Source organism: Salvelinus fontinalis, chromosome 34 (assembly GCF_029448725.1).
Source record: "Salvelinus fontinalis isolate EN_2023a chromosome 34, ASM2944872v1, whole genome shotgun sequence".
NCBI lineage: Eukaryota > Metazoa > Chordata > Actinopteri > Salmoniformes > Salmonidae > Salvelinus > Salvelinus fontinalis.
In genome coordinates, this window is record NC_074698.1 from 12,581,899 (window position 1) to 12,602,238 (window position 20,340).

General features: G+C 45.4%; 1 protein-coding gene across 2 annotated transcripts in view; it reads right to left on the reverse strand.

Annotated features, from left to right (window-relative positions):
• LOC129833142 (collagen alpha-1(XI) chain-like) overlaps positions 1–20,340 on the reverse strand; it is a 90,233-nt gene that overhangs the window by 41,950 nt on the left and 27,943 nt on the right. The window contains exons 5-18 of one of the 2 annotated variants that reach the window (XM_055897469.1): positions 12,884–13,006; positions 10,593–11,000; positions 9,487–9,606; positions 9,240–9,359; positions 8,820–8,873; positions 8,567–8,608; positions 7,413–7,475; positions 4,289–4,363; positions 3,394–3,477; positions 3,225–3,281; positions 2,935–2,988; positions 1,479–1,532; positions 1,159–1,212; positions 76–129 (exon numbers count right to left, since the gene is read on the reverse strand). In XM_055897469.1, the coding sequence (XP_055753444.1) occupies positions 76–129; positions 1,159–1,212; positions 1,479–1,532; positions 2,935–2,988; positions 3,225–3,281; positions 3,394–3,477; positions 4,289–4,363; positions 7,413–7,475; positions 8,567–8,608; positions 8,820–8,873; positions 9,240–9,359; positions 9,487–9,606; positions 10,593–11,000; positions 12,884–13,006 (1,362 nt within the window). The remainder of the gene's footprint in view (positions 1–75; positions 130–1,158; positions 1,213–1,478; positions 1,533–2,934; positions 2,989–3,224; positions 3,282–3,393; positions 3,478–4,288; positions 4,364–7,412; positions 7,476–8,566; positions 8,609–8,819; positions 8,874–9,239; positions 9,360–9,486; positions 9,607–10,592; positions 11,001–12,883; positions 13,007–20,340) is intronic. The other variant, XM_055897470.1, reaches the window with a different exon arrangement.

The following is a 20,340-nucleotide window of genomic DNA, read 5'->3' on the forward strand; positions in this document are numbered from 1 at the left end:
TGTCAAAACACGCACACAGTCTCAGGAGGAGCGAAAGACAGACAGTGTGGACTTGGGTTGCTAGTCCTTACTCACTCTGTGGCCCTTGTTTCCTGGGAGACCTGGCAGTCCGTCGAAGCCTCTGTCCCCCTGAGGATAAATAGACTCAAGAGCATGAGATCGAAACATAGTTACAACACGCACACGCACACGCACACACACCACACACACACACACACACACACACACACACACACACGCACACACACACACACACACACACACACACACACACACACACACACACACACACACACACACACAATAGATTGAGATTCCTTCCCTGTGGACTCTCCCATCTGGCAGTGTGTTATTAGCTCTAACTGGGAACAGCGTGTGTGTGTGTGAACAGTAGTGTCTTTATCTGTCAGAACAGTGTTTTAGCACAGAACAGGACAGAACAGCTAATACTCTGGCTTCCGTGTGTGTGTGTGTGTGTGTGTGTGTGTGTGTGTGTGTGTGTGTGTGTGTGTGTGTGTGTGTGTGTGTGTGTGTGTGTGTGTGTGTGTGTGTGTGTGTGTGTGTGTGTGTGTGTGTGTGTGTGTGTGTGTGTGTGTGTGTAGTGTCTCTGGCTGGGACTGCGAGCCCAGAGTGTTAGCTGTTCTGTTCTGGAACACTGTTCTGACCGATAAAGACACTGCTGTCCAGGGGAGCGTCATTTATTTGCCAAGCTCTTCCTGCAGCTGTAAACTATTGAATCGCTGGCGTGGTCAATATGACTACTAAACTCAGCATTAGAACCTCTGATAGCTCTAGGGTTATTTAGCAAGTGAAAATGAAGACCTCATTCGACAATTCCCGTGGAAACATTAATTCGTTCACAATTCTGTTGCTAACTCGCAGGAACACATAGTAAATTTGATCAGTCAGATTAACTGCCTAACACAACAATAGTACAGTTCATTCCAAAACAAACTATCCACTGTGCAGGTACAGTACACTAAACACAAACAAACTATCCACTGTGCAGGTACAGTACACTAAACACAAACAAACTATCCACTGTGCAGGTACAGTACACTAAACACAAACAAACTTGAGCAGCAGAGTTTCTACCTTAACCTTTACTTTGATTTTCACCCACTGCACTGTGATGAAATGTGATTTAAGGGAGCTTACTTTTCCCCCTGTTTCCCCCGGTGCTCCACGCCCTCCATCCGTTCCGGCCCGGCCCTAGAAGAGGACACACATACAGAGTAACACAGCCATGTGCCAGGGACACAGCACACCCTAACACTCATAACATACACACTACCACTGACACTACTGTCAATGAAGGGACAGGCAAGGCGAGAGAGAAAAGATATGTTGTAGTAACAGTTGGTTGTATCTGATCAAAGAGTACAACGACAGTTCAGAACATCTGTACAGAGTTACAGTCCACTGTTAGGTATCTGGAGCATGACGACAATGTCACACAGCTCACTAAGAAGTCTCACCCTCTTTCCTAACTTCCCGTTGAGTCCTGCAGGACCTGGGGTACCATGGGGACCCTGAGAAAGAATAGAAAGAGAGAGGGGGGAGGAGGAGGAGAGAGAGAGAATAGACAGAGAGAGGGGGAGGAGGAGCGAGATAGACAGAGAGCGGGGGAGGAGGAGGAGAGATAGACAGAGAGAGGGGGAAGAGGAGGAGAGAGAGAGAATAGACAGAGAGAGAAGATAGACAGAGAGAGGGGGGGAGAATAGACATAGCGAGGGGAGGAGGAGAGAGAGAAAATAGACAGAGTTGGGGAGGAGGAGGAGACAGAGAGAATAGACAATGAGAGGGGAGGAGGAAAGAGAGAGAGAGAGCGAGAGAGAGAGAGAGAGAGAGAGAGAGAGAGAGAGAGAGAGAGAGAGAGAGAGAGAATAGACAGAGAGAGGGGGGGAGAGATAATAGACAGAGAGAGGGGGAGGAGGAGGAGAGAGAGAGAATAGACAGAGAGAGGGGAGGAGGAGGAGAGAGAGAGAATAGACAGAGAGAGGGGGAGGAGGAGGAGAGAGAGAGAATAGACAGAGAGAGGGGGAGGAGGAGAGAGATAGACAGAGAGAGGGGGAGGAGGAGGAGAGATAGACAGAGAGAGGGGGAAGAGGAGGAGAGAGAGAGAATAGACAGAGAGAGAAGATAGACAGAGAGAGGGGGGGAGAATAGACAATGAGAGGGGAGGAGGAAAGAGAGAGAGAGAGAGAGAGAGAGAGAGAGAGAGAGAGAGAGAGAGAGAGAATAGACAGAGAGAGTGGGGAGAGAGATAATAGACAAAGAGAGGGGGGAGGAGAGAGAGAGAGAGAGCGAGAGAATAGACAAAGAGAGGGGGAGGAGGAGAGAGAGAGAGAATAGACAAAGAGAGGGGGAGGAGGAGAGAGAGAGAGAGAGAATAGACAAAGAGAGGGGGAGGAGGAGAGAGAGAGAGAGAGAGAGAATAGACAAAGAGAGGGGGAGGAGGAGAGAGAGAGAGAGAGAGAGAATAGACAAAGAGAGGGGGAGGAGGAGAGAGAGAGAGAGAGAGAGAGAGAGAGAGAGAGAGAGAGAGAGAGAGAGAGAGAGAGAGAGAGAGAGAGAGAGAATAGACAGAGAGGGGAGGAGGAGACAAATAGAATATACAGAGAGAGGGGGGAGAGAGATAATAGACAAAGAGATGGGGAGGAGGAGAGAGAGAGAGAGAGACAGAGAGAGAGAGAGAGAGAAAGAGAGAGAGAATAGACAGAGAGAGGGGGGAGAGAGATAATAGACAGAGAGAGGGGGAGGAGGAGAGAGAACGAATAGACAGAGGGAGGTGGAGGGAAGGAGAAGAGAGATGAAGAGGGAGGGGGGAGGACAGAGAGAGGGACAGAGAGAGTGAGACCAGCAGGATATATCAAAATCTAAATGGACCTTGACTGCTCTGTGGTAGCAAGTCAAAATAGAATATCCTCTTACCCTTGGGCCATGTTCTCCAGCGTCACCTTTAAGTCCAGAGGGACCAGTAAGACCCTAAACACCGAGAGGAAAGACAGTCAGACCAAACAAGGACATATAAAGAATAGCCTGTTAGGTCACATTAGTGATGATCTGATTGCTGATTGTTTGTATGTGCATGGAGACAAAAGGGGCTTTGGTCAATGAGGTTGTGGTGGACTGTAGACAGGGGAGTATCTGCTCGGTGTAGATAGAGAATAAGGTAGAATTTAAGATTGTGGCCTTTGGTTTGAACTAGGTGGGTATCCTACCAGTGGGCCGGATCGCCCTGTAAGACCCAGTGGACCTGGAGGTCCCTTCAACGACATCTGGAATAAACAAGGGTAAGAGGGACATTGTTAGATAAGTTAAGGCTCATTTGTAATGTAAAAGGAGTAATGATGTTCCAGGTTATAGTTGTAGTGGACAGGTGGACGTTACCTTGGTCTGCTGCAGGATGGCCTGAGCCTGAGCCTCCTGGGCCGACACCACAGGCCCCTTCTGAGAATCACCACCATGTTGGAACTACACGAGAAAGGGGTAGAGTGATCAACCTAAATACATGCAGTATAAGTCTATGGGAATACACAATGTAGATTTCATCTAGCCTCATCAGCATTCAATCTCACAGCTCCACCTAGTGGCTCAGAGCCGTTACTGCCCTCCCTCAGGAGGTTAAGCTTTCATGTATAAAGACATTGGTTAAGATATCTAGCTAGCTATTAATAAAGTAATTTATATCAATCGATGTTAGTATTTATCTCGCTAACTAGCAACTCACCAGAAGACTGAGGGCTTCACATATGGGGAATCCCAAACAACACTCTGAGTCCCAAACCGCACACTCTAGACTTGAACAATGCAATTCATGTTTTACTTTTAAATAATAAAACAAGCATGAAATTCAAATGAACAAATCCCTCCTGTCGTTTTACAAGATATAAACGTCCGTAAAAGTTAAATATTTAATTTGGAGGTATTTGTGTCAAGTCTCTAAATCAGACAAAAACAAATGCACATGGAATATAATCAACCACATCTCTTTTGTATGAAATTGCACATGCTACAAACATATTGCAGTGCGTGTCGGGATAGTAAAGCCCTGAAGCCTGCAGCCCTGCTATCTGAGGGTCTAATTAGCCCCTACACCTTCGATAATGTTCTCTCCCTCAGCTTTTGGACACTTGTGCAAATGGGGAAGGTGCGCGTGAATGCTCAAATTGAGGGCAGAGGGGAGGGAGTGATTTGGGATCCAGCCATAGTCAATGGGAACTGAACATGAGAGTGTGTTCAGCTGAGGGAAGTTTAAATAAACAGAGTTTTATCTCATTCTTACTGGTAACATCAGCATGGTTCCTGGAGGACCAGGTATCCCATCAACCCCAGCTAAACCAGGACGTCCTGGAGGACCCTGAGACAGACAGAGGGAGAGAGAGAGGGAGAGAGGAGGATTTTAGTCATAACAGTATGAGGACTTATACAGTGAACAACACAAGTATGTACAGTACAGGCCTGTAAACACAAGTATGTACAGTATAGGCCTGTAAACACAAGTATGTACAGTACAGGCCTGTAAACACAAGTATGTACAATACAGGCCTGTAAACACAAGAATGTACAATACAGGCCTGTAAACACAAGTATGTACAGTATAGGCCTGTAAACACAAGTATGTACAGTATAAGCCTGTAAACACAAGTATGTATATTCTAGGCCTGTAAACACAAGTATGTACAATACAGGCCTGTAAACACAAGTATGTACAATACAGGCCTGTAAACACAAGTATGTACAATACAGGCCTGTAAACACAAGAATGTACAATACAGGCCTGTAAACACAAGTATGTACAGTATAGGCCTGTAAACACAAGTATGTACAGTACAGGCCTGTAAACACAAGTATGTACAGTATAAGCCTGTAAACACAAGTATGTACATTATAGGCCTGTAAACACAAGTATGTATATTCTAGGCCTGTAAACACAAGTATGTATATTCTAGGGCTGTAAACACAAGTATGTACAATACAGGGCTGTAAACACAAGTATGTACAGTACAGGCCTGTAAACACAAGTATGTACAGTACAGGCCTGTAAACACAAGTATGTACAATACAGGCCTGTAAACACAAGTATGTACAGTACAGGCATGTAAACACAAGTATGTACATTATAGGCCTGTAAACACAAGTATGTACATTATAGGCCTGTAAACACAAGTATGTATATTCTAGGCCTGTAAACACAAGTATGTACAGTACAGGCCTGTAAACACAAGTATGTACATTATAGGCCTGTAAACACAAGTATGTATATTCTAGGCCTGTAAACACAAGTATGTACAGTACAGGCCTGTAAACACAAGTATGTACAGTACAGGCCTGTAAACACAAGTATGTACAGTACAGGCCTGTAAACACAAGTATGTATATTATAGGCCTGTAAACACAAGTATGTATATTCTAGGCCTGTAAACACAAGTATGTACAGTACAGGCCTGTAAACACAAGTATGTACAGTACAGGCCTGTAAACACAAGTATGTACAATACAGGCCTGTAAACACAAGTATGTACAATACAGGCCTGTAAACACAAGAATGTACAATACAGGCCTGTAAACACAAGTATGTACAGTATAGGCCTGTAAACACAAGTATGTACAGTACAGGCCTGTAAACACAAGTATGTACAGTATAAGCCTGTAAACACAAGTATGTACATTATAGGCCTGTAAACACAAGTATGTATATTCTAGGCCTGTAAACACAAGTATGTATATTCTAGGGCTGTAAACACAAGTATGTACAATACAGGGCTGTAAACACAAGTATGTACAGTACAGGCCTGTAAACACAAGTATGTACAGTACAGGCCTGTAAACACAAGTATGTACAATACAGGCCTGTAAACACAAGTATGTACAGTACAGGCATGTAAACACAAGTATGTACATTATAGGCCTGTAAACACAAGTATGTACATTATAGGCCTGTAAACACAAGTATGTATATTCTAGGCCTGTAAACACAAGTATGTACAGTACAGGCCTGTAAACACAAGTATGTACAGTACAGGCCTGTAAACACAAGTATGTACAGTACAGGCCTGTAAACACAAGTATGTATATTCTAGGCCTGTAAACACAAGTATGTACAGTACAGGCCTGTAAACACAAGTATGTACAGTACAGGCCTGTAAACACAAGTATGTACAGTACAGGCCTGTAAACACAAGTATGTATATTATAGGCCTGTAAACACAAGTATGTATATTCTAGGCCTGTAAACACAAGTATGTACAGTACAGGCCTGTAAACACAAGTATGTACAGTACAGGCCTGTAAACACAAGTATGTACAGTATAGGCCTGTAAACACAAGTATGTACATTATAGGCCTGTAAACACAAGTATGTACAGTACAGGCCTGTAAACACAAGTATGTACAGTATAGGCCTGTAAACACAAGTATGTACATTATAGGCCTGTAAACACAAGTAAACACAAGTATGTGTGAAACAGCTTATGATTTTCTGCTTGATGCCCCTATCAGAAGCCTAATGTACCCATAAGCACCTCATAAAGAATTAGAGCTAATCCCAAACTGACAATCACCTAGACTCTCTGCAGCAGAAACAAAGGCCTTTGTCTCAATATGAACCTGTATTGCAGTATCTGTCACACTGAGAATACTGTTGTATACTGTAAGGCATAACAAACAATGAAGATGAAATACTGTAGACAGGCAGGATTATGGAACACTGTTTTTACATTTGTTTCTGATCTGCTTTGGAAGAAGAGTTTGTTTGATGATCTGATCTGATGTGTTTGATTTGAGGTGAAAACTAGAAGACCTCCATGTTTTTCAACTACAACAACATCATTAAAAATCCTTGAGATCACTAGAGACGACTGAGCATCTGTTGGTTTGTGTCTGTGGGAGTGAGGCGGTTTTCAGGGAGGGAACACAAACACACAAAGGCACGCACATACACACACACACACACAGTCCAACAGAGTGAATTAGGTCAAACCCACACATGAGTCATCACCAGTCCTTTAGTCCCTTAAGGTTACGGTCAAGACCACAGTGAGGTCACAGCATCCCTGACCTGTTTGTGTAGGCTGTGGTCAATCTGTGGTTACGGTCAAACCCAGAGGACAGTCCCTGTGGACCCTGCTGTGGTCATACTGTCCCAGAGGACAGTCCCTGTGGACCCTGACTGTGGTCATACTGTCCCAGAGAACAGTCCCTGTGGACTCTGACTGTGGTCATACTGTCCCAGAGAACAGTCCCTGTGGACTCTGACTGTGGTCATACTGTCCCAGAGGACAGTCCCTGTGGACCCTGACTGTGGTCATACTGTCCCAGAGGACAGTCCCTGTGGACCCTGACTGTGGTCATACTGTCTCAGAGGACAGTTCACTATGGGTCAATACTCCACGGGGGAGGATACTCACCAAATCACCTGGGTCTCCACTGGGTCCTCGGGGGCCCATTGGTCCTGGTCCACCTGGAATACCCTGGAGAATAAACACACAGTCAATCAGCACTGGTCCATAGTATCAATATGGGCAAAACAATGGAGTAAAAGTTATCAATGTAGTATCAATGTAGTTTAAATGTAGTTTCAATGCAGTTTCAATGTAGTATCAATGTAGTTTCAATGTAATGTCAATGTAGTATCAATGTAGTTTCAATGTAATGTCAATGTAGTATCAATGTAGTTTCAATGTAGCTTCAATGTAATTTCAATGTAGTATCAATGTAGTTTCAATGTAGTTTCAATGTAGTTGCTATGTAGTTTCAATGTAGTATCAATGTAGTATCAATGTAGTATCAATGTAGTTTCAATGTAGTTTCAATGTAGTTGCAATGTAGTTTCAATGTAGTATCAATGTAGTATCAATGTAGTATCAATGTAGTATCAATGTAGTTTCAATGTAATGTCAATATAGTTTCAATGTAGTTTCAATGTAGTATCAATGTAGTATCAATGTAGTTTCAATATAATGTCAATGTAATGTCAATGTAGTATCAATGTAGTTTCAATGTAGTTTCAATGTAGTTTCAATGTAGTATCAATGTAGTTTCAATGTAGTTTCAATGTAGTTGCTATGTAGTTTCAATATAGTATCAATGTAGTATCAATGTAGTATCAATGTAGTATCAATGTAGTTTCAATGTAATGTCAATGTAGTTTCAATGTAGTTTCAATGTAGTTTCAATGTAATGTCAATATAGTTTCAATGTAGTTTCAATGTAGCTTCAATGTAGTATCAATATAGTATCAATGTAGTATCAATGTAGTTTCAATGTAATGTCAATATAGTATCAATGTAGTATCAATGTAGTATCAATGTAGTATCAATGTAGTTTCAATGTAATGTCAATGTAGTTGCAATGTAGTTTCAATGTAGTATCAATATAGTATCAATGTAGTATCAATGTAGTTTCAATGTAATGTCAATGTAGTTGCAATGTAGTTTCAATATAGTATCAATATAGTATCAATGTAGTATCAATATAGTATCAATGTAGTATCAATGTAGTTTCAATGTAATGTCAATATAGTTTCAATGTAGTTTCAATGTAGTTGGAGCAGGGGTTTTACCTCTGGTCCTGGGGGTCCGACTGCTCCCTCCACCAGTGTACCCTGCACAACATCACAGAGATATGACAATGACATATAAACACATTCAGTACATATCAGAGATATTTCAACATAAATACTCCATATAGTCTTTATAGAGTCATAAAGATTACATGAACAAAACGCTGACTTGAAAGAAAAATCCTCAAATAAAATCTTAAGGGCCTAAAATTGATTTCCATGAGCAATATTATGTCTGAATACTCAAGCTCACCGGTTCAACGATGGCAGGCTCTCCCTTCTCTCCTTTCAGTGCTCTGCCACTGGCCTGAGGCACAGACAGACACAGACAGACACAGACAGACACAGACAGACACAGACGGAGAGACACATGAACAGACGTGTGAGGTGATTGATGGCCTACTGTGTGTTCAGCAGTTGTAGGTCATGTACAGCAGTCTCAGCAGTCTCTGAGTGAATACAGTTGTAGGTCATGTACAGCAGTCTCAGCAGTCTCTGAGTGAATACAGTTGTAGGTCATGTACAGCAGTCTCAGCAGTCTCTGAGTGAATACAGTTGTAGGTCATGTACAGCAGTCTCAGCAGTCTCTGGGTGAATACAGTTGTAGGTCATGTACAGCAGTCTCAGCAGTCTCTGAGTGAATACAGTTAACTGAATGATTGATGAGGCCTACCTCTCCATCCCAGGTATCAGCCCCCTCTCTCTCTGCAAAGCCATGTCCGTCCTCGTACGTCTCATACTCTTCATACTCCTGGTTCTCTGTCTCGTTACTTATGTCCTCGTACTCTACAGCCTACGAGTCCACACAACATGCCAGTAAATCACATGATCCAATGACCACATTAATAACTGAGCTGCTACTAAACATGATGGTGGTGCTAAATGAACATACAGTGTATCAAAATCTCAATTCAACTGACCTCGTACTCGCTGATATTGGGACCCACTGTTACCATGGAGACGGCGAGGTCATCGTACAGGTCGCCGTAGAAGGTGTCGTCAAACTCCTCCATCTGGGGCTTTTTGTCCAGCCTCTCCTCCTGCACAAGGCCATAGCGTTTAAGGTCAGAACCATGGTAACAGAAACCATGGAGACACTGGGCAACATCATGGTCTGTCTGTCTGTCTGCCCAGTCCACTGAGTTTGCCCAGCGCTTCCATTTTACACAGCCTATCACGGCGTACAGTTTGCTAAGCTAGTTAGCAGCACAGGTGTTGGTTATGGGAATAGGCAGGTCATACATGTAGCAAGCCTCAGTGTGTTATTAATCATCCTATGGTGATGGAATATTTCACAACCAGGTAGTGATGGCAGCATGACATGGATTATGACAGCCATTACAGCCAGAGTATGAAAATAAGCAAATTCAGCAAATTAGCAAAAGTAGCAAACGATAACCTTTAGAGATTTCAATCATGGGGACTTTTTTTTTTTACCAACATATTTGCTGACAAAACAACTTTTGGAAGACTGAATGCAACATAGGAGGCATACCATTTGGATACATGTATAGCTTTAAAAACAAAGGTTTGGACTGGGTTTGTGTAAGGACATAAACTCTCAGGTCAAGGAGACATCACAGAAAAACTACAACACACAACACCTCATACATACCACTTACTCAGATATGTGTGTTCAACTACAGGTACTACAAAAGACAGAACTAGTGTTACCCACACAATTAGATTCCTATTAATGTATTGCAACCCATAAACAACTACTGTGACAATTGAGTCACAGTTGTCTATGTGTTATAACACAGTGTAGAACACAGTCTAAATTCTAGATTGTCTGCATATTCTACTTAATCTAGATCTAGAGGGATGCAGGGATTCTCCGTGTTCCATTGTGAGTCCTGGAAGAGGAGGAGGTGATGAGGGTAGTGCTGGTTAGGTTAGAGGTCAAAGTGAGGAGAGGAGCAGGTTGACAGAGGGTGGAGATGAGGCATTCTGGGGGAGTGGGTCAGTGCTCTGTTAGGGATGGGATGGAGGGGGAGGGGAGCTGCATTTTAACTTTTCAGTCTACCTCCTCAGTGACCTTTGACTCAGGCAGTGCACTGGGCACCACAGAGGGGTCCTCAATGTCAGAGTCAGGCCTGTGTGTGGGCCTCTCTGGGATCATGGTGGTCTGGTCAGGGGCTTCAGATGGGGTGACAGCTTCAGGAGTGAACAGTTCCATTGTAGATGTCTTTTCAGTGGGATAGTAGGTTTCTTGAGATTGGTTTTCAGGCAAAACAGTGGACACCTGGACGAAACCCTCCTCCTCTGGACCCGCCTCTCCTTCCTTTCTCTTCTTCCTCGACTCCTTCTTGCCCCTCCCCTTCTTGTCACGCTTCTTTTTGTCCTTTTTTCCTTTCCTGTCTTTTTTGGAGCGTTTCTTTGGCTCCGCTGGCTCGTTGTTTTGTATCATGGGATCAGGTTTAAGTCGAGAGGTCTTTTATGAAAAGGGGAGGGGGGGCAAGGGAGGAGGTGGGGCACGAACAAGAGAAACAACAACATGGTGAAATACCTGAAACATAACAAGCCAGGAGAAGATAGACACTATGCACACATCCAGTAGGGCCAGGCATAGATCAAGACCCCCCCCCCCCCCCCTCCCACACACACACACACACACACACACACACACACACACACACACACACACACACACAGAGTAGTCTTAAATGAGACTACTGTTTATTTATCACTGTTTACCACTGGCCTGTCAACAGAGAGGACATACTTTCTCATGAGGTCAGGGGTCAGTGTGTTTATGACCTTGTTGGGCTGTTAAAATATGTCAACATAAATGTCATGCATGTCCTTTTTTAACTCATATCCATGTCTGTCACTATTACTGAAGACCTTTGTACGAGAACGTTGTTGAAGATCTGGTCTGGTAAATACTTTGATGAGGAGATTGTGATGGTTTGTAAACAGGGTCAGTGTGAGGAGGATATAAAGTGAGTAGAGTGAGTGATGCTGACAAGGTCTTGGACACAGAGCAGGTTTCTCAGCTGTAGATCTAGAATAGGTAACACGCTCTACGTCTGATTGACACTGATAGACATTCCCAGGAGCAGTGCCAGCAATTGGACACACCCAGACACACAGCCAGGCGTAGGAGGCTACACACAGAATACTGTTCTCACAGACCCTGACAGTATCTCCCTGCGGGCCACATGAATCAATATTTCTTACTTTTCCTCTCTCCCTCTCTCCAAAACACTTCTCTCCAACATAAAGACACACACATACATCATAATATAACTCATCTCTCCCAAGTGTATCCCATTGCCTAAGCAGGCCCGGTGAAGAGGGGAAGAGCCAAAGTGGTGATATCCTGTGAGATTTACGATGCTTCTGGCTGTGTGTGTTCAAGCTGAAGCAGCTCAACACAGCCAAAGGAGAGACGCACCACTCTGCTGCTGGCTCACTATCAAAGACAGGGAGAGGAGCTTCTTCTGATGCTGACTGACTGATGTCTCATTCTGCTCTGGCCTCCCTGTGTTTAGTGGTGTGTTCCGGGCCCTTAGGCCGAGAAGACTTGGTAGTGATAAATCATGTGATACAGTAAATGGCCAAGGCTGGGATTGGCTGGGCTACAGAGGGCAGGGCAGGGCAGGTCTCTGGCAGACCTTATTGATATGCATGCTGCTTGTTCATCGTTTTATATCTGTTGGCTGAGAAGCAAGGGGCTGAGGAAGCAGCTGTAGCAGCCAGCACTGTGCTGTGTAGTCAGGACCTGCACAAAGCCTCAACATGAAACTGTATCTCTGAAATGTTGAGCCCTGACTGAGCCAGCATAGAGAGAACTCAAACTGGAAATATCGCTCTGTGAGTTCAACTCTAAAGCAGTCCAGACAAATACACTCTCTGTTCCATAATCAAATTATGATCAGGGACCATCTGGGTTTTATTGAAGGTGCAGAACGCAATCCATGTCTTTGTGTCCATTTGCAGTTTTACTGAGGTTGTAAGGTTGTGTGTGTCATGTTAGCATCTACAGTGTCCCTGTTCACCAATTACAGATGGAATTACAACCTGGTTTCTTTGCTAGCAGCCAGAAACCCACATCATCAACTACTGTATAACAGATTATTTCATTGCATACATATATGAAAGAAGAGAGAGAGAAGGGGAGAGATAAATAAACTGAGAGAGAAGAGGACCGAAATAAAGAAATACTGTTACAGTTTCAAGAGGATATTTTGTGTGGATGAATCACTGATAATAAAACAAGACAGATGAAGGGTGAGTAAAATAGTGTGTGTTTACTGTATGGGTATGTGTGTATGTCAGAGGGTGTCTCCCCCTGGTGGCTGGAGTACTGACCTGCTCAGGGTCCTGGGCCAGGCTGTTGTAGGACAGGGGAGAGTCACAGTCAGGGATGTAGTGCAGGCAGTAGTCAGCCGCAGCCTGGGCGTCCTCCAGAATCAACAACTGTTGGATATCTCCCTGGAAAACACACACACACACACACACACACACACACACACACACACACACACACACACACACACACACACACACACACACACACACACACACACACACACACACACATACATACATACACCAGAAAGGCAGGCAGACAAGCATACAGAAAAACATAAAAGCATCATGTTAACCTCACAGACAAACATACAGGGACAGAAAGGATCAGCACATCACTCTGACATTGCAGTCTATGAGAAACACTGCGATGGCCTCAGAGGACCAGGCTGAAAATGGCTGGGAAATTGAATGTTTTTTAGGATGTTGCCATACCGCTAAGAGAATGTGTTAAATAGAGCTGAAGCCATTTCACATGTGAATATCCTGTGTGTATAAAATGGCCAATACTACTGTGACTGCTGCTCCCAAAACCCCTCTATTCCCAGGCTTCTAGTAGGGTGCTGAGTGTACACATAACAGTCAAATACTTCCGTCACACTCCCATTTCAAACACCCCTTTACATCCCCGGAGGGCCAGAATAAACACACAGGCAGACCCCCCCCCCCCCCCCGGTCTCCCTCTGGTCCACACACGCTAGCACACCCTGCTAAATGGTCCCCAACTCAATACCAATCACTTTTGTATTAGTGCTTGACTCAGATCTCACCGAGCACAGATCTCAGGCCAGTATTTAGCCAACATAAACTACTAGGTTACACAACAGTTAATGCTCCAGAGATGAAAAACCCAATTAACATCAAATTCTACCACACCTTTTCAGAGAGAGAGAGAGAGAGAGAGAGAGAGAGAGAGAGAGAGAGAGATTCTCAGCCAAAGATCAAAGGGCCCTGTTCCACCTTTGGTACTGTATCCCTCCCCACTCCCCCTAGCTGGCGCCGGCCGGCTGGTCAGCTTCGTGACTACTTTCTCCCTGTGGAGCAGATGTACAGCATTACAGTACAGAGCCACAGAGCACATCCCTAGACATGGAGGCAGCCTTATTCATCTATCAGCACATTACAGTGGCTGCAAATATCTGAGGAGAATATGTGTGTAGATGACTTAGACCACAGTCTGGGAGCGAGGCGGCAGGTAGCCTAGTGGTTAGAGCGTTGGGCCAAGCTGACAAGGTAGAAATCTGTCGTTCTGCCCCTGAACAAGGCAGCTAAACCACTGTTCCCCAGTAGGCTGTCATTGTAAATAAGAATTGGTTCTTAACTGACTTACCTAGTTAAATAAAGGTTAAATAAAAAATACAGTTCCTCCTCTGAAGTGCTGATGACAAAAACCAACAAACAGCATCAGATCACAGTCACACAGTACTGTCTAGTTCCCATAGCGACACACAGGCTGGCTCAGCTCCACTGAAGAAAGAAGAATCTCCAGCAGACTAGTACTATTGGATACTCTGAATACAATGTCATGGATCTTTGATACCAACGTTTCAGCCAATAGAGCTGCTCCATTGACTAACATAGGACTAGAGTGGTTGGAAGTAGGGGCTTGCTTTATGGTGCCCAGGCCTGCACTGTGGTGCTAGTGAGCTGGCATTGATTCAGAGGGGTTAGGTTAGATGCGGAAGATACATTTCAGTTGAATACATTCAGTTGTGCTATTCTCTTTTCCCTTTCCCTTTCATAGCAGCCAATTAAGGCCTTATTATATAGACCTTGTTGAAGCCACAGTGAACGGACTTCATCTCTTCTCCACTAATGAGATCTCACTCCATAAACACTGTCTAGAACTGGCCTGAACTAGGAGTCATCAAACACTCCTTTGTAGCACTGTTAGACAGTCTGTATCTCTCTGGGCTAATAGGACCAACAGGTGTATACACAACAACAACAATGAATATAGCTGCAAGCAGCAATGCTGGGGTTCAAGCTGTGGGCCCACTGTGCCACCATCAAGACAAAATGGACACATCGCCCAAGGATGAGCTGTACTCTGTACTCCTTACCACGCTTCACAAATTTCCGAACGAAAAATCAATCAGATCATGCTATATGAGTTTAATGTATTTTGAACAATTTTTTTATGATATTGACCACTTTAAATGGCTTCTTCTATTTTACAGGACTCTAGCTCAAACAATATGGCTGCTATGAGCCAATGAGCTTGCATTAATGTTTTTCCTGTCCAACAGTGCCACAGTGCGGCCAAAATGAACCATACTTTATACGTTAGCTAGACTAATATCCCTGAGCATGTGTGCCACATTTCACCACTCTGAGTCAAACAGATCAAGAAATATAAATATGTGCCAGTTATAGCGCCACCATGTGGTCGATCTAAATGTGCTTGCATATGTCGAGTCTAAACCGTGTTTGGAACATATGTACCAAGTTGAATTACAATACGATTATCTGTGTCTGATTTATATGTATTTATGTGCCAGATCAGGTCCATGTGAATGTTTATTGGTCAGCAGTTGCCATGTTGTTTGACATACTAGACTGAAAATAGTGCATTGAGAGAGCTTGTTCCATAGATGCTATATATATACATTTTTGTGCAGATCAGTCATTCGGTGCCAGAGGAGTAGTGTTTTAAGTGTTTTTCACATCATTCTAAATGGCGGAAAATGCATCATGGCGGACCTTATAGGTCCGTGAGGCAAATTTGTTCCTTGTGAGGAGTGGGACCTATGCAGTTGGGACCTATGCAATTTCATGACTCTCCTTCACACAGGGTGAGTAGCATGAGCTTTAAAATTTCGCATTTTCAATCGCTTGTTATAGTGCCACAATGTGGCCAATTGGCATGGGATTGCATGAGAGGGTGTGACCCATGGGCCTTTACCATCATGCCAAGTTGTGCTCTCCTAGACTTACCATCTCACAGGAATTTGCATGTTATTTTCCGTGGGGGAAGAATAAGGTATAATAATAATGAACCAGAAGAAATACAATAAGGTATTACCAGCTTCGCTGCTTGAACCCCTAACAACAACAACATCAACAACAACAACACATACTGCACTGAATATGACTACACCTCACTACAGTAAAACAAGAATAAATACTTAGCTCCTTACTAGCCTGCAGGGCAACAGATGTCAAAACATCTGAATACAATCATCAGAAAGGAAGAAATGCAACTCCAACAGACAGACCTTGACTAATTAATGCAGCATTTCCAATCTCTCCAGCTATCCATGAGATTCCTCTATCATTATCAAATCTGCCCTTTTAAGACACGCTTGATAACAGCCCAACATCAAGCCAGACCAACACCAAAACTCTGACTGTTTTCTAAAGAGGCCTGATTACTCACAGCAATAATACAATGACTAATACAGACAGACAGACACGGTCAGATGTTGTTCACACATAAACACTGGGCTGGATCATATCTAAGCGTGAGACGAGGCAAAAAACACACAAACAGCCCACATAGAGCCCAGACAATACATTCAGACTTGTGGACAGTTAAATGATTGTTTTAGTATGTGTACGTGTATGTGTGTGTGTGTGTGTGTGTGTGTGTGTGTGTGTGTGTGTGTGTGTGTGTGTGTGTGTGTGTGTGTGTGTGTGAGTGTGTGTGTGTGTGTGTGTGTGTGTGTGTGTGTGTGTGTGTGTGTGTGTGTGTGTGCGTGTGCGTGTGCGTGTGCGTGTGCGTGTGTGTGTGTGTACAGTATGTACGTGCACATTCTTGTGTCCGTGGCTCTGCACGTGTGTAAACAACACCAACAGTCATTTGAAGGCAATCTGGAAGCAATAGAGGCATTAGGGGCTGACCACCGTCTCGAAGGTCCCACACTATGTTCTCCCACGCTGGGGGAACTGGGCCGGAACACTGGCCCCCTGGATCCCTCCTGGAACAGAACCAGGTCCTGGGAACAGAACGGGCTTGTGAACAAGGCCAACCTCTAATCTCTCCCCCAGTACCAGCCTCATCCAGGTCAACACAGCCCTGGCCCACAGCCATTCAACATGGGACACATGAGCTGGCCTCTCACTCACTTAGACTATTCAGAGAGAGCAGAGCAGAGAGAATGCTAAAGAGAATGTTGATAATTGACGGGTATTAGTCATAAGGACGTCAAAGGGATGCTTTTTTTTTGCACCCTGAGGAATGATAAATGGGATGTTTTGAAAGATGGGGTTGGGGTGAAAATGGATCTTTACAGTTGTTTTATGCAAGAACTGTTCAGGGGAAGCATTGCTTAATTGGAGAAAGAAGACTGTTTTATTTGGGAGATAGAGGGGTGTCTGTTAAAGTAAGAGAGGGAGAGGGAACCTAATGGCATGGGAGGCTATTAAGTTTTACTTATGGAGTAGGAGAAGCATTTGAGGTAAAGTTAAGCCATCAGCGGGAGGGGAGGTTATTGTGTGGGGGCGTGGCTGTCACGCCCTGGCCTTAGTATTCTTTGTTTTCTTTATTATTTTAGTTAGGTCAGGGTGTGACATGGGGAATGTTTGTGTTTTGTTGGTTTTGGGTGTTTTTATGGTACAGGGGTTGTTGGGTATAGTATATGGGTTTGTGTTGAGTTGTCTATGTGATACGTTTGTAGCCAGTGTGTGCACATCGTTTATTAGCTTCACGATCGTTTGTTGTTTTGTTAGTTTGTATTAAGTGTTTCGTGTTTATTTTTCGTCGTCTTTAAAATAAAAGAAGATGGCTTATTTTCCAAATGCTGCGTTTTGGTCCGTCAATCCTCCACACGATCGTGACAGAACTACTCACCATTACAGGACCAAGCGGCATGGAAAGCGGCAACAGGACCCACCTACACAGGATTCGTGGACATGGGAGGAGATACTGGATGGTAAGGGGCCGTGGGCACAACCGGGAGAATATCGCCTTCCTCGTGAAGAGCTGGAGGCAGCTAAAGCCGAGAGGAGGCGATATGAGGAGGCAGCACGGAGACAAGGCTGGAAACCCGTGAGTACAACCCAAAAATTTCTTGGGGGCCTTAAAGGGAGTGTGGCGAAGTCAGGTAGGAAACCTGCGCCTACTCCCTGTACTTACCGTGGAGAGCGAGAGTACGGGCAGACACCGTGTTACGCAGTAGAGCGCACGGTGTCTCCTGTACGGTTCGGTACATTTCAGCTCCACGTATCGGCCGGGCTAGACTGAGCGTTGAGCCGTATGTCATGAAGCCGGCCCAACGCATCTGGTCACCAGTGCGTCTCCTCGGGCCGGCGTACATGGCACCAGCCTTACGCATGGTGTCCCCGGTTCGCCTACATAGGCCGATGCGGGTTATTCCACCTCCCCGCACTGGTCAGGCGACGGGGAGCATACAACCAGGTAAGGTTGGGCAGGCTCGGCGTTCAAGGGAGCCAGTACGCCTGCACGGTCCGGTATTTCCGGCGCCACCTCCCCGCCCCAACCCAGTACCACCAGTGCCTCCTCCACGCACTAGCTATATGGTGCGTGTCTCCAGCCCTTTACCACCAGTGTCTAAACCACGCACCAAGCCTCCTGTGTGTCCCCAGAGTCCTGTGCGTCCTGTTGCTGCTCCCCGCACTAGCCCTGAGATGCGTGTCCCCAGCCCGGTGCCACCAGTCCCGGCACCACGCACCAGGCCTACAGTGCGCCTCAGCCGGCAGGAGTCTGCCGTCTGCACAGCGATGACTGAACTGCCCGTCTGCCAAGCGCCATCTGAGCCATCCGTCTCCCCAGCGCCATCTGAGCCATCCGTCTCCCCAGCGCCATCTGAGCCATCCGTCTGCAATGAGCCTGCAAAGCCGCCCGTCTGCCATGAGCCTGCAAAGCCGCCCGTCTGCCATGAGCCCACTGAGCCGTCCGCCAGACAGGAGCCGCTAGAGCCGCCAGCCAGACAGGAGCCGCTAGAGCCGTCCGTCAGACAGGATCTGCCAGAGCCGCCAACCAGACAGGATCTGCCAGAGCCGCCAACCAGACAGGATCTGCCAGAGCCGCCAATCAGACAGGAGCAGCCAGATCAGTCAACCAGCCATGAGCAGCCAGATCCGTCAGCCAGCCATGAGCAGCCAGATCCGTCAGCCAGCCATGGGCCGTCCCTCAGTCCGGAGCTGCAGTCCCTCAGTCCGGAGCTGCCATTCCTCAGTCCGGAGCTGCCATTCCTCAGTCCGGAGCTGCCATTCCTCAGTCCGGAGCTGCCCCTTATCCTGGTGCTGCCCCTTACCCTGGTGCTGCCCCTTACCCTGGTGCTGCCCCTTACCCTGGTACTGCCCCTTACCCTGGTACTGCCCCTGACCCTGGTACTGCCCCTGACCCTGGTACTGCCCCTGACCCTGGTACTGCCCCTTACCCTGGTACTGCCCCTTAGTCCGGAGCTGCCCCTTAGTCCGGAACTGCCCCTTAATGCAATGGGGTTAATGTGGAGGGGGGTCATTTGGAGGAAGCCTAGGAGGTGGTTAGGGACTGTGGTGACGTGGGGACCACAACCAGAGCCGGAGCCGCCACCGTGGAAGGAAGCCCACCCAGACCCTCCCCTAGACTGTGTAATGGTGCGCCCGGAGTTCGCACCTTAAGGGGGGGGTTATGTCACGCCCTGGCCTTAGTATTCTTTGTTTTCTTTATTATTTTAGTTAGGTCAGGGTGTGACATGGGGAATGTTTGTGTTTTGTTGGTTTTGGGTGTTTTTATGGTAAAGGGGTTGTTGGGTATAGTATATGGGTTTGTGTTGAGTTGTCTATGTGATACGTTTGTAGCCAGTGTGTGCACATCGTTTATTAGCTTCACGATCGTTTGTTGTTTTGTTAGTTTGTATTAAGTGTTTCGTGTTTATTTTTCGTCGTCTTTAAAATAAAAGAAGATGGCTTATTTTCCAAATGCTGCGTTTTGGTCCGTCAATCCTCCACACGATCGTGACAGTGGCTAGAGGGAGATTGTATAGTTCTTGTCTATGTGAGAACATCAGGGGACATCTGGTTCTGAGAGGGTGAAAGCTGAGAAGACAGAAGTTTGTGTGCATTAACCCATTAGGGCCAGATAATATCCCTTCCTCTGTACTTTTGCAATGTCTCAAGTATGCAAAGTCTGGGTTGGGATGGTACCCTGAGGGGCCTGAGAGATGGGAGGGTGTGTGCTCTGTGACCCCCTCCTACTCTTCCCCTCTGTGTCTTAGGGCCTGCGGACATGAGCAGAGATGAGCAGAGCTCTACTCGGCTCTCTTTATGCTGGAGGCTACTGAATTTAGAGTGGAGCGGCATTGGAATTACAATGGACTAGGCCTGCACACTATCCTGGGAGAGACATTGGGAATGACTTATGGAACAGGGTCAGGGAAATGAAAATAAAAGAATATGAGCTTTACTTGGAATTCATTTATCTTTTTATTGTTTGATTTCAAAGCACATATGTATGGCACACACACCCAGACACACACACACACACAGAGAGAAACACACACACACACTAT